At 39.2% G+C, this 13182-nt stretch overlaps 1 protein-coding gene and 3 long non-coding RNA genes across 4 annotated transcripts in view; 2 read left to right on the top strand and 2 right to left on the bottom strand.

Moving 5' to 3' along the window:
- Positions 1-4217, bottom strand: part of LOC138965099 (uncharacterized) — a 174407-nt gene extending 170190 nt beyond the window's left edge. The window contains exon 1 of the long non-coding RNA XR_011455304.1: positions 3876-4217. This is a non-coding gene — a long non-coding RNA (uncharacterized lncRNA). The remainder of the gene's footprint in view (positions 1-3875) is intronic.
- The window catches only part of LOC138965098 (uncharacterized), a 267523-nt gene that overhangs the window by 148391 nt on the left and 105950 nt on the right, over positions 1-13182 (top strand). The window lies entirely within an intron of this gene.
- Positions 1177-3323, top strand: LOC138965066 (uncharacterized). Its single transcript, XM_070337186.1, has one exon. It carries the CDS (start codon positions 1301-1303, stop codon positions 2585-2587), a length of 1287 nt encoding a protein of 428 aa, XP_070193287.1. The 5' UTR covers positions 1177-1300; the 3' UTR covers positions 2588-3323.
- LOC138965095 (uncharacterized) overlaps positions 11310-13182 on the bottom strand; it is a 15853-nt gene continuing 13980 nt past the window's right edge. Inside the window, exon 6 of the long non-coding RNA XR_011455300.1 lies at positions 11310-11715. This is a non-coding gene — a long non-coding RNA (uncharacterized lncRNA). The remainder of the gene's footprint in view (positions 11716-13182) is intronic.

Below are 13182 nucleotides of genomic sequence, written 5' to 3'. Positions count from 1 at the left end.
AGTTTCGTGGAGAAAAGGGAAGCATTTTGCCCACTGCACTGTGTGCAACACGGCTTTTTCAGAGAAGCACAGTGGGCTTTACGACCGTGTAACCGCCACAAGAAAAGCACTTCTCATGAGGAATTCGAGAAATCCCGACCAAAGCAGAGGAAAAATTGGACTGTTTTGGGAAGAAACCCGTGCCAGGGAAAGAAGACCAAGACAAGCTCACTTTTGAGAGATCGGTAACCAGAGCAGAGGCAATGACCTGCCATATTATTATTATTGCCGACGCAAACCTGTTCTGTTTATATGCAAATTTGCCTTCATGTCGATACACATACTCCCAGTCCGTACTTTTTGTGACTTGATGTTCTCAGATTGTCACAGGTCTTGAATAGGGGGTCCCACTGTATATGAACTGTATACCCTTCAACATAGCTTTTTTTTTAACAAATGCATGGGTGAAACTTTTCCGCCTTGTGCGGAAATCCGCCAAATGAAATTGGTCAAATAAAGAATTCCTTATTAATATTTGAAAATCTGTAAAAAAAAAAATAAAAAAAATGTTTTTTTTTTGTTTTTTTTCGCCGGCGATCCGATCTGTATTTTCTCTAACACAGTGACCGGACATCGCTGAATCTTTGTTTCCCTGAGCGCGCGAATTATCGGACTACAGCTTGGCATTTGTTATCATTGTTTACTGTGCAAATTTGTGTGTTTGAGATACCAGGAAAGGCCTACTTTTACCCTTAAAAAGCCTGATTTTTCGTTTTCTTCCGGGGGGCTTTGCCCCCCTGGGCCCCCTAAGAGGGCGTTGCCCCTGCACCCCACCAGGGCGTGGGCGGCCCCTGGACCCCGGCCTCATTTTCCTTATTTTTAATTCTGATCAGTTTCACCCATGCAAATGTTCCAAACTAGTTAATAATTTTTTTCTTAACAAATAAACTTAATGCTTGGCTTGTATTTTTGTGGGGGCTTTGTTTGTATTTGTATGAGGAGTATTGTTCACATTGTAATAGTTTTGTTTGGAGTGTTGAGTGTTTGTTTTAGTACGGTATAAGTAACTGTTCTGTTTTGCGGTTTGGGTTGATCAAATTGAAATACTACACATTCACCTGCCAAACTACACATTTGCCTTATTTTCACACCCAAAACTACACATGGTACATTTCAGGGGTAGGCAGGTCTGGATTTATTTCACTACCAAGTGAAAGGACACTGTTAGACTATTCAAAATTTTTGCCGAGCAGGACAAGTTTTGTTCCAGAATGTGCTGATCACCTGAAACAAGAAGCCGAGAAGCTGGGTATGTTTACGGATGGCTACAGAGGACATACTCCAAGATGAAATTCGTGTTTCACATGGGTTAGTTTATGATAAACACTCTGGTGAGCTTGTGGGGTTCACAAATCTGGAGGAAACTGCTAATGATTTGTGTTCTTTACAAGAAAATATGCAGGGGGGGAAAAAGCAGAAGAAGTTGGCGACAAGCATGCTTGTTATTATGGTAAGAGGCACAACTTCTACCTTGCGATATCCACTTGCCTGTTTTCCAACAACGGGTGTGACATCAGAATTTTTGTACCCAATTATCTGGCAAGCTGTTAAAATCTTGGAATACAGATGCAAACTGAAAGTTTTGTTTATTACATGTGATGGAGCATCTGCCAACAGGAGATTTTTTAAACTTAACAAGACGGCAGATCAGGAATGTACGTATTGGTGTTGGAACAAATACTCTTTTGACAAACGGAAAATATTTTTTGTGTGTGATGTGCCCCATCTGCTGAAAACTACCAGAAATTGTTTTGCCAATTCCTTTTACCACAAGAAAACTAGAATGTTGTGGAAGAATGGCCGTTTTATCAGTTGGAGGCATGTACTAAACCTCTATGAGGATCACGTAGAAGGTCAGGTTTTGAGTGGCCCATACAAGCTAAAATGGTCACACGTTGACCTCACGGCTTTTAGTCAAATGAAAGTTAATCTTGCCGCTCAAGTTCTGAGCAAAACTGTCGCCGACAGTCTTGAACAGAACTATGGCCCGGATGTGAAAGAGACTGTGACTTTTATTAGACACATGAATCGGTATTATGACTGTTTAAATGTCCGTAATCTGAAAGAGTCTGCACAAAAGAGAAACCCAGATCTCAGAGAGTACAGAACACTTGATGATGAGAGGCTGCAGTACCTCACCGGTGGATTTTTAGAGTATTTGCAAGAATGGGAAGATGGTGTTACAAACCGAGATGGTTTTGCCAAAGCTGAGAAAGGCAGAATGCTGTTGAGTCATCAGACCCTGTCAGGTTTGAGGATCAGCGCCCGCTCTATTGTTGAAATTGTTCAGTTTCTTTTGCGAGAAGGTGCATCTTTTGTGTTGACCCACAACTTTAACCAGGACCCCCTTGAGGAACATTTTGCACATTGTAGACAGAAAGGTGGGGCAAACAACAACCCAACCGTTTGGGATGTACAGCATTGCTCTTCAAAACTGAGGGTTCTAGGTTCAAGTGCGCTTGCGCCTATTAGAGGCAACATCACTAACAGAAAGAGGACCATGCAAGCAGACAACACATCACTGGCGAAGCGAGCTAAGAAAAGTTAGCATGCTTAATTTTTTGAGTCTGTTTTACTGTTTGGAGTGGCATTGAATGAAATTGAAAGACAAAACTGACTGATTCTGATTAATAGATCTGCTCTTCACTTTTTCGGTGTGATTGTAATTGAAATAAAATAGGGCAACTCGCTTTGTCATGATTATTGCAATTAAATCATAAGAAATGCCTGGCAGCAATTTGTTTATGTTGGCATCCTTGTTTATTTGTTGTTCATTTCATCCCTTTCAGAATGTTCTCTGTTTGCTGTAATTGTCTCCGATGGCATTGGCAGTGTATAAATGTTACTGTTGTTGTTATGGCTTTTTTTTTTAAATGCGTTGTGGTTTTTAAGTATGTTGTGGACTGTTCTTTTTAACATAAATTATCAGTGCAAGCAAGAATTGTATATATTGTTCACATGCTTTTATTTGCAAACCAATATAACTGGGAAGTAAATTTTTTGTCTGCTACTGGTGTATATGCCCTGCCGTGGCGTAGCAGCTTGCGTGCCCCGATGATCCAAAGAGCTATGCCGGCCGGAGCCTTCATAGTACTCCTCGCAGGTGTAACCACGCCGGACAGGTCTGAGGTGAATGGGGCCAGACTAAGTATACACCCTGGCCCTCCAGGTTGGGGGTTGTGCGAAGGGCTTAACAACTCATCCATGGAAAAAAAGTACAGAAAGTTGGCGGGGCATCCGAACGGGGTCAAAAGCATAAGTATTAAGTAAAATGTTTTCTTAAAATGACACGACAAAATACAGGTCTTTGATTTCAGATATTTTTTGGTCTGTTTCAGTTTGTGCAAGTATGTTTGTGAATGAAGAGAAAGTGAAGGCTTTTAAATTATTACTTTTCATGCATCTCCAACAAAGACATGTTTTCCACGAACAAGCATACATGTAACTTGCATTTGTACTGTTCACAGGCACACCTTTTCATTTTCTCTCTGTCTCACTCTCATTCTCAATTTCACATATGCCAGGATCATCGCGATATAACCTTGAACGTTTGAAAACGACGTTAAGGATCACACACTCAGTGACTGACTCTCTCTGCAACGGACGGTGAAACTGAAAGCAAGGATTACACTGGTTTATTGTATAACTATGTTTTCAAATATACAACAACACACAACTTCCTTGTCTCCAAATCTTGGCTACTCCAAAAGTGTTCTTCTTGACCCTTCAAACATTTGTTTTGAAATTTTACATGAATTTACAATCACAAAGTGCCTTGTCAACGTCAGAGAGTGTTAACAATAAAATGTAAGGAAAAGGCTAGTTCCTAAACATACTCCCGCAGTGGGGCACTGCGGTTATGAAATTAAAGGCCCCTCCTGTTTTTGGAACCGCAGGAGCTTTCTAGTTTGCTGTTAGGTAGATTTTTGGTTCCTCTTTCCTGTCATGCTCTCTTTTTCTTCATGAATTCTTTTCTTTTTTCTGCCTTCTTGCTCATTCACCTGTATTTTTTCCAAAAATCTCTTCTCTTGCCGCTTGTCTCGCGATTCATGTATAGTTTAATCTGTTAGTGTTCTGATGTAAGTCCAGCAGTAGATAGGTAAAGCCTATTTTAACATACTGGAAACTGGTAATCTTCCAGTAGGTATTAATTTAGTTTTACTAAAGCCTGCTGGGACACAAGTAATGGGTTAGTGCATTTGTAAACAGGAATCGCTTGACAAGTGGCCCCCTTCATCCCCCCCTTCCTCGTCCTGATATGGCTCTGCGTAGTCGGCTGGACGTTAAGCAACAAATAAACAAACAAACAAATCCTAAACATACAACACACGAATTCAAGTTAGAAACATCAGTGTGGACACAAAAGATAAATTGAAACAATATTGCCTCCCACACTCTCGGAACAGCTTAAAGAGGAAAGGGACAGAGCAGGCAGGACATTTCCAATTTAACACCGTTTGAGATTTTTCCTCAATGATTTATTTCTAGAAATAATATTGAACTTGTTTTTTTTCTGTTCTTGCCTTTTAATAAACTTGGTAATTGCAAAACCACGAACAGTCAAAAAATAAGTAATGAAGTTCTCCAGAAATTTCTGGTGCCCTGAGAAATTGGAAATGTCCTGCCATGTCATCTGCACAGTCCTGTCAGACAGTATAGTTTCCTTCAGTCTTACTGTTGACAGAGACATGGCATCAAGGGCTTTAACATCCACTACTCTGCGCATGATTGATTCAAACATGAGCACCAGTTTGTAAAACTTCAGTGATGGCGTTTTTAACCCTCCCCTATCCTTGCTTTTCAACCAAGCTGCTATATGGGACGGTACTTCTTGCTCTGACTCTGAGTCTGATGTACACAAAGCCTGAATCTGTGCTTGCGTGTCAGCAATTTTCGTTTTCTTTGACAAGCTGTGGATAAGGTTCCCCGCAATGTAAAAAATGACAGCTTGGTCACCTGCAGACACGGTGTCCATGACAGCGTCAACTGTTTTTTCCTCACTTTTTTTCTCGAGCTGAAGGAGGGTTGTGACAAGAGAGTCCAGCAGGCACATTGTGTACATATAAGCAATCTCACGAGAAACTAATTCATCATTGGAGATAATAGTACTGCAGATGTGATCAGTTAAATCTGGATGGGTCGACATCTCATGAAAAAGAGTCCACATTTTCTCATACATGCCAGCCTTTGCAGCCTGTTTCACAGCAGACACCAATGGTGTTAAACACTTCGAAAGATTGTCCTCAGTGTCTGCACAATCCAACAGCTTCTTGCTGACGGTCTGAAAGGATAGTTGTTCAGTCATGAGGTTGAAGGTCGAATCCTTTGCTGTGGTCTGGATGGCAGCTTTCACAACCTCGGAGACGTAAGCAAAATGGATGTCTCCGCTTGAAGTTGAACTCCCATCCCCCAAATCAGGACCATGGCCAGGTTGATCCATCCGATGGTATGTCGCTGAAAAATGAAAAAATATACCACATGTGTCATTATATTTATAGTGTGGTGTAATGTCTAAAAAAAACCTACAGTACAGAAAAATACATTTTGCTTGTTCAGGTATGAACACTAATAGTAATATCAAGTGCTCTATCAGTATCACCAACAGCTGTTAACATTTAACTTATTGTCAAGGAGAAAATTTGATAAGGGAAACTGGGTGCTGATGAAAATTTAAATTCACAGCTTCTTCAAAGTTCATTCACGAACAAATTATCGGGTTGTTTGGATCTGGATCTGGATTTGTTACGTTGCAGGGACCACTGTTGGTCATCTTCGCAACGGATGCGGGAGAGCGCATGATAATAATTTAGAGCCTTCGAAGTGTGTCTATCATAATATGCAGCCAAAAGCTGATAGTACTAGGGGTTGTCAAAACAAGAATGTTCACATTTGTTTACGTGCTTACCTTTCAATTGTGGTTCGTCGTGTTTTTTTGACACATGACCCCGAAATCCGCTGATAGATGCGTAGGTCTTTGGGCAGCGAGGGCATTGAAACTGAGACACTTTTGACACTTTTGGCTGCACTGCAACGTTGTCGCTATCTGAGTCGTGACTGGATTCACTTTTGCCTTCCTCTTCTGTGAATTCCCCAAGGAAAAAATCCAAGGGGATATTTTCCCAACGAATAAAATCCTCTGTCGTCTTATTCGCCGTTTCTCTTATCACCTTCGCCATTTTGACCGATCATACGAACTGTTCGCGACTGGAGAGCGCTTACCTCAGCTGGTGCCAGACGGGGGATTACTTGCCCCTGCCGTAGGCGAAGATAACGCGAGCGGGAAGACAGCGCTTCGCATCTCTTCTATCGATGTCTCTGATGAAACCGAGTCGATAGCCGCCATGTTTTCTCGCTACGCTAGCACACGCTAGCAACGTCGGAGGCTGCTAGCGTAATCTCGCCAATACCTAGCGTTCACTCGCGGCGAGAGTACCTATGCAACGGCACTTCTCGCCCCACTCGCCATTTCTCGCCTTGGCTAGCCTGTAAGCAACACGCGTCTGGACTGACCAGAGATCATGTCTGTCTGATGAGACGCTGGAGAGCCTTCTAGTGGTGAAGTCTCGCCCTCACTCATTCGGCAAGCGCAAGTACAGCAGAGAAGCGCTTGACACACTGAAAAAGGCCTACTACGAGCAAAAGAAAAAGAATCAGTGATGCATGTGGCAGTGCTTTTGATGTGATCTTCTTTGAAATTATGATGACTACAAAAACTGACTGATGTATTTTGTTTGTGAATGATGGATATATGTGCATGATTGCGTTTCGCAGACACAGTTGTCATGTGCGTTGTAATTGGCGACGAATGCTGGATGATTACTATTTTTGTGCCAGGATTACTATTTTTGGGGCTGAGCATTACTCCAAAATACTTATGGGGGTAAACAGGTCTGTTTTACTTGTTCCCCATGAAAATGTTAGCAGGGTGTATATATATAATTTGTGAAAGAGCGAAAATATTTTTAGTAATGATGGATGTTGTAAGAAAACGATCAGAATCTGTAGCCATTCTTGTTAATACTATGTCTTGGATTGTCTTGGACTGGTTAAATCATGAGCATAGCAACTGTCTTTAAGACTTTGATTATCTCTGAATGTCTTTTTTTTCAGATAATATAAGAAAGACAATGTTTTTGCTTCACCATTGATGAAACGTTCTTATTTTGATCAAGGTTATTCAGAAATGGCATCATGTTTTTAATACATTTCTTGCCCTGAAGACTCTGGTATAGAATATTGAAGTGTAAACCTTGCCAATACTACAAGTAGTCATATTGCCAATTTTATTTAAACCTTGTCACTTCGCCGGAATGTATTAAGTGGACATAAGGTCGGGTTCGGGAAAAGAGATTTCTTAGAAAAAAAGTCTACTCTACAAAGACTGAGTTTTACTTATCACGACATCAACACTCAAACAACGTTCACTACTACACAGTCGTCAAGGCAACACACTGTAATTTACTTTTAAACATTTATTACCTTTTCTTCACTTTCAGTTTCACTAACACTAACGCTAACACTTCTTTTCTTATACACAACTTCGGTAAAAAACAATAACTATTAGCGAAACTAAACACTTGAGGAAAAACACATAACCTAAAACACTTAACAAAGCATGGCAGCTCTGAAGGGGAGGTAGGAAAAGTGCCCCTGAAAATACAATGCATAACACTCATAAACACACTATAACAAAACAAATGTAAATAGTAAACAACCTGACAATAAGAACATAGGATTAGAATACAAATACAAAACGAGACAAACTCTTATGACTGATGACAAAACTTGAGCGCTTTAGAACCGAAAAGTATGTCATGTGACGTACGACATAGGAATCAACATTAATAAGAAAATGTTCAATCACCATCTATGATAACAACTTTCTTTTAAACATGAACAAGAAGTTGTGTTTTGAGTTGCATATGACTAAGTGCAACAAAGTCAAATCAAAACGTCACTACGTCCACTAGTGATGAATTAAAAATACACCACTCACAGAAGAACCAAAACACTTAATGCCTCAAGTTCTTTGATATGACTAAAATACATTTCAGCCTTATCTTACTCATGCAGCCATACTGTACACAGTGTCATAAAAGAACTGTATACACTAACACAAATGTGATTCCACTCCATCAAAACAGTCCCATAAGTCCCAACTCCATCAAAGTTAGACTCCTCAACATGTATTTTCTCCCCTCATAAAGTGACAAATACAAATAGTAACCAACAGAGAAACTTGATACAAATTACAAACATAACATTTCAAACCACAGAACTCTTTCCGATACCTCACACAGGTTTTTCCCAAACTCAAGACCACATGGCCACACAACAGACAATGACATATACCATTTTCTATCTACTGGAATCATCTTCAATATTATTCATCCATGATTTATCTTTGCATAGAAATACAAGTAAACAGTTTGTGTGATCATCTCCCACAGTATTTTCAGTCTCTTACCTGAATTAGGAGCACTTTGATCCCCATGTTCTGGCCACCCGAAGCCGGTGCCATCTCTCTCAGAACATCATGCCATCAAAAAGAGAGAAACCCAGTTCCACCCATGGGAACTCAAAAAGTTGGAAGGTGGTTTCATCATAACTTAAAATAATATATCTTCATAGTTAAAAATATAATTTCAACATCTAAATATTCCTTAAATGTAACCAATGACTTTCAGATACTTCTAATAATTTTCTCATCACTACTTCTATTTTATAACTTGATAATTGCAATTACCAGAACCTGACGAAAAGTAGTTAATTTAAGTCAAGGGAAGTAACCAACTGAAATGCATGTCAAAATAATAAGTGCAGTTGTGTCCCTTTTGGTTTAGTCACATCTTGAATGATAAGCTAAATGCTACCACGGACAGTCTGTGTAAAATAAGAAATAATCCTTGTTAGGAATTATTTCACATGTTTACAGAAGCAAAAGGCATGAGGTTGTGTTCATTTTGGTTTAGAATTATTGGTAATGGCACCTGGTATGAAGGCAGGATGAACTGATTTGATTTCAGTTTTTTTTTAGAGATTAATTAAGATCCGTGCAAAGATTCTTTTCTGTCAGCAATTCTGCTTTTAGTTCTTTATGTCTTTTCTCTGTTTTTCTTTTATTCGTTCTCTTTTGCCCCTTGGTAGGGGTTGTCTACAGTCATTTGTTGATGTGGAAGAATTAAATGTTAAACAAATTGTGAAGGAAATTCTAGGTGTAAAGATGAGATTATAAGTGACCATGATGAATGTCACAATGATCAGCGCAATCTGTACAATCTTCAGTTGTTGGTTAAAAATTATTCCCAATTATGGTTTACCACTCTAATTCAACCATCATGAGTCATTTTCACAATTTCTATAACAAGAGGTCAGTGTGATAATCAATAGTATTTATAGAATAATCTGATTTAACAATTACTAATGTTATTGTCAGTTGTTAATGTCAGTTGAAAACATTGATCGGCAAATAACATTTGTTTTTCAGATTTCTCAGGTTTCTCCACATAATTTTGGAGTAAAATTTGTTAGATTGCTCATTTGCAATATCACAATCACTTAATATTAGTATATATAAAAAAAAAGTGTCACAGTACTGTATTGGAAATGTTAAGATTCATTGTAACTTCAAAGCATGCCTGTAATACAATTAGAGGAATGTTACAATTACGATGTGTCTGGTGTTGATATGAGACATTAGAAGTGTTCTGTGTAACAATATATATGGGTCATTCTCAGAAATGGTGGTCCAAAGTGTTACATACAAAGTAAAAAATAAAGTGTCAAGAAATACAAAATAATTGTTTTTACTATGAAGTCTAATTTGTTTGCTATACATAATATTGCAAAAATTAGACAAAAAGAGTAATTGGTTGCTGAATAAGAAACGTTTTAAAGTGTTGTATTTACGCGATGAATGTTGTAACATGGAAACCCTGAAATTCCAACTTTAAACCACTTAAAGGCTGTTCTTAACCAGACGAACCATTGGTTCGCCGAACTAAGGTTCGCGAACCATGGTTTGTGTCTTAACTGGGTGAACTTGTTCGGCAAACTCAAGGTCTAGTTCGTCCAGTTAAGACACGAAACTTGGATCGCCGACAAACGAGGGGAGCTCACTCCGAGTCGACAATAAAAGCAAGTAAGTTATTCCCCTTCCAAAAATGGCTGCCTCCAAGACGAAATCACCGATTGAGTGGTAACTCCGTGCTGGTTGTCGATTTGGGTCTCTCCTTCCCACTTGATCATGGTGCACGAAGCCTGGTAATCTTGAACTTTAGTGAACTAAATTCATAGCTCAGAATCGAGTGGCATACTTTACTTATTTTAGATCCAAGTACCTGTAATCAAGCCCAAGAACATTTATCATGACGGATTAAGCTCCAAACCTAAGCATAATTAATTAATTTGGTTGTTTGATCGGCGAAAATGGGGTAGGTTGTCAACCAAGGGACTTCAATTACACGACAAAGTTGCCTCCCCTGTCCGCTGACACGGATAATTCCTTCTTTGACGCATGTAATTTGTAAACAAAATGCATCGTACCAGAGTACGCTATGATTCGTACAGTTCATCGGAGTTCATTCCGTGACTTTAAAGGGATATAAAAGACTTGTTATGATTACAAGTGCAGGTTCTCCAAATTTGGAGGCTTGAATGCCTCTGAATTATGAGCTATGAATTTAGCACATTAAAGTTCAAGATTACCCGAAGCCTTCTATGTCATTTACCCTCCTGGGTTAAAGGTTATAAATTGATTCGAGAAAATAACATGACTGGTATGGACTGATCATAGTGTCTACCGTGGAGCCATCGGGGTTCTATGGGAAATGCTACACAAAAAAACTTGCCTGTGAAAAGGGAAAGACGGTGACAAAAAATAAATGATGATAGCGATATTTCTAATTGTGGATCAGCAGAGTCGAGAAGCATACATGATGTTTACCAAAGTGTGTGTGCGTGTCTGTCTGTCCACGGTACAGAATATGAGTTTGGGGATTGAGTGAAGAGGGAGACCTAAAAAAAAAACTACTCAGGATTTTGGTTCTTTTTATCACAATTCAGTCTGTTTTAATTTTCAAGTTATATCAGAAATTTTCTATTTGCACTGATACACTGGAATCCCTTGTAGATGTATTGCTTTAAGGGTCTACAAATAGTACTACTGAACCAAAATTTGTGTTTCTTTACGTTTTGAGCAATTCAATTGGTCTTGGTTTTTGTTTAAAATTTTTTTTATTCCTCTTCATTCTTCTAAAAAAAAAGCTTTCATTGCGATAAACAAAACATTACTGGATAGACGTTTTCTTGGAGAACGTCTGTATTAGCAAGCATTTAAAGTAGGAGGACGATATGGAACGTACGATAAAAGGATGTGCTTTAGCTTTCTGTCTCATCATTTATAAATGTTGCCCTTCAATCACACACACACACACACACTTTTGATCCAGCTCCAACCATATTTCATAAGGCTTTATTCAGGGTTGTCTCTTGTTCTTAAACATCCGATTTCTAAGCACACGTCTGTGCTGAGAATATGAACATGAACCGATATGAACATCAATGTCAGCCGCCTTTTTATTATGAAATAATGTTCATTTGTGTTCCAAACACTTCCGAAGAATACTTGTTGGTGTGTCTTCAGTCGCCCTGACATCATCACAACTCGACCCTGTCCTGCAAAAATACAAATATATACAGGGTGACACCCAAACATTCAACCCAAACAAATGCTTATTTCTTTTACATCTGTTGACCGAATTAGTTATCTTTCTTTTTTTTTGTTTTTTGTTTTTTGGTCCCTGTCCTGTCCTGTCTTGTCTTGTCATGTCTTGTCTTGTCATCCCTCTATTGGCCTACTGGCAACCTTTTCCTAACTTGTCTTGTCTTGCCATGTCTTGTCTTGTCTTGTATTGTATATACATTTAGCATACATTTGGGTAAAGGTTTGCGAACAGGTAAGGGGTGTAAGAGAGAGAGAGAGAGACAGAGACAGAGATGGTGGTGGTCTATGTTACATTACACAGGTCAACACAGTTGCAAGTTCATAGGTTAAAGGCTGCCCTTTTCGTAGCGTTCATTAATTAATTCCTATTGTTTACATGTGCCAATAATGTTATAAAACTGTACCTAAGGGGATATAATAACAATTGGCTGTAGCATTCGAAAACAGAAAAAAAATATTTCAGTATTGCAAAGTGGTCTTGATAGTGTCGAATGTAAACAGAACAGTCTCAAAGTGAAAGTGGATGTTTTCCGGAAATTGCGAAGTTAACAAGAATACAGAAAAGCGCGCTTTCCTGCTTAGCACAATCCGCTACCGCGCTAATCTGGCGTGTCAATATCACTACGTTTTGCACGTGGAAGGTGAGCGATTTCCTTCACGCGGGGATTGACGAAGCTGTACTGTCTGTGTTGACGGTCTAAAAATAGCCCAAGCCCTGGAGAACTGTTTCTAATGATAGCAATAAACTTTATTAAGAATTGATTATTTCTTGTAATTGGTAAGGACTTCAAACCTAAAACTTTCAATCAATCAATCAATCAATGAGTCTTATATCGCGCATATTCCGTGGGTACAGTTCTAGGCGCTCTGCAGTGATGCCGTGTGAGATGAAATTTTATACGGCCAGTAGATTGCAGCCATTTCGGCGCATATTTACCTTTCACGGCTTATTATTCCAAGTCACACGGGTATAGGTAGACAATTATTAACTGTGCCTAAGCAATTTTGCCAGGAAAGACCCTTTTGTCAATCGTGGGATCTTTAACGTGCACACCCAATGTAGTGTACACGGGGGGAGGTTGGGACACCGAAGAGAGTCTGCACACAAAGTTGACTCTGTGAAATAAATTTCCGCCGAACCTGGGATCGAACTCACGCTGACAGCGGCCAACTGAATACAAATCCAGAGCTCTACCGACTGAGCTACATCCCCGCCCAATAATTATTTACTCCTGCATGCTTATTATTTACTGCTGCATGCTTACCCTTACTACTACCATAGACCTATATAGGTCCCTGCTACTACTATTTATTAGTAAATGAATAATAATAAGTAGTAAACAGTAGTAGTAGACTGTATGGAATAATGAGTAAATAAATGAAATAAGGAGTAAATAATTATCGACCGGTGGTTGGAT

The sequence above is a fragment of the Littorina saxatilis genome, linkage group LG4, assembly GCF_037325665.1.
Source record: "Littorina saxatilis isolate snail1 linkage group LG4, US_GU_Lsax_2.0, whole genome shotgun sequence".
Lineage (NCBI taxonomy): Eukaryota > Metazoa > Mollusca > Gastropoda > Littorinimorpha > Littorinidae > Littorina > Littorina saxatilis.
The sequence above is the reverse complement of the archived record's forward strand: the minus strand, read 5'-3'. Positions and strand labels throughout refer to the sequence as shown.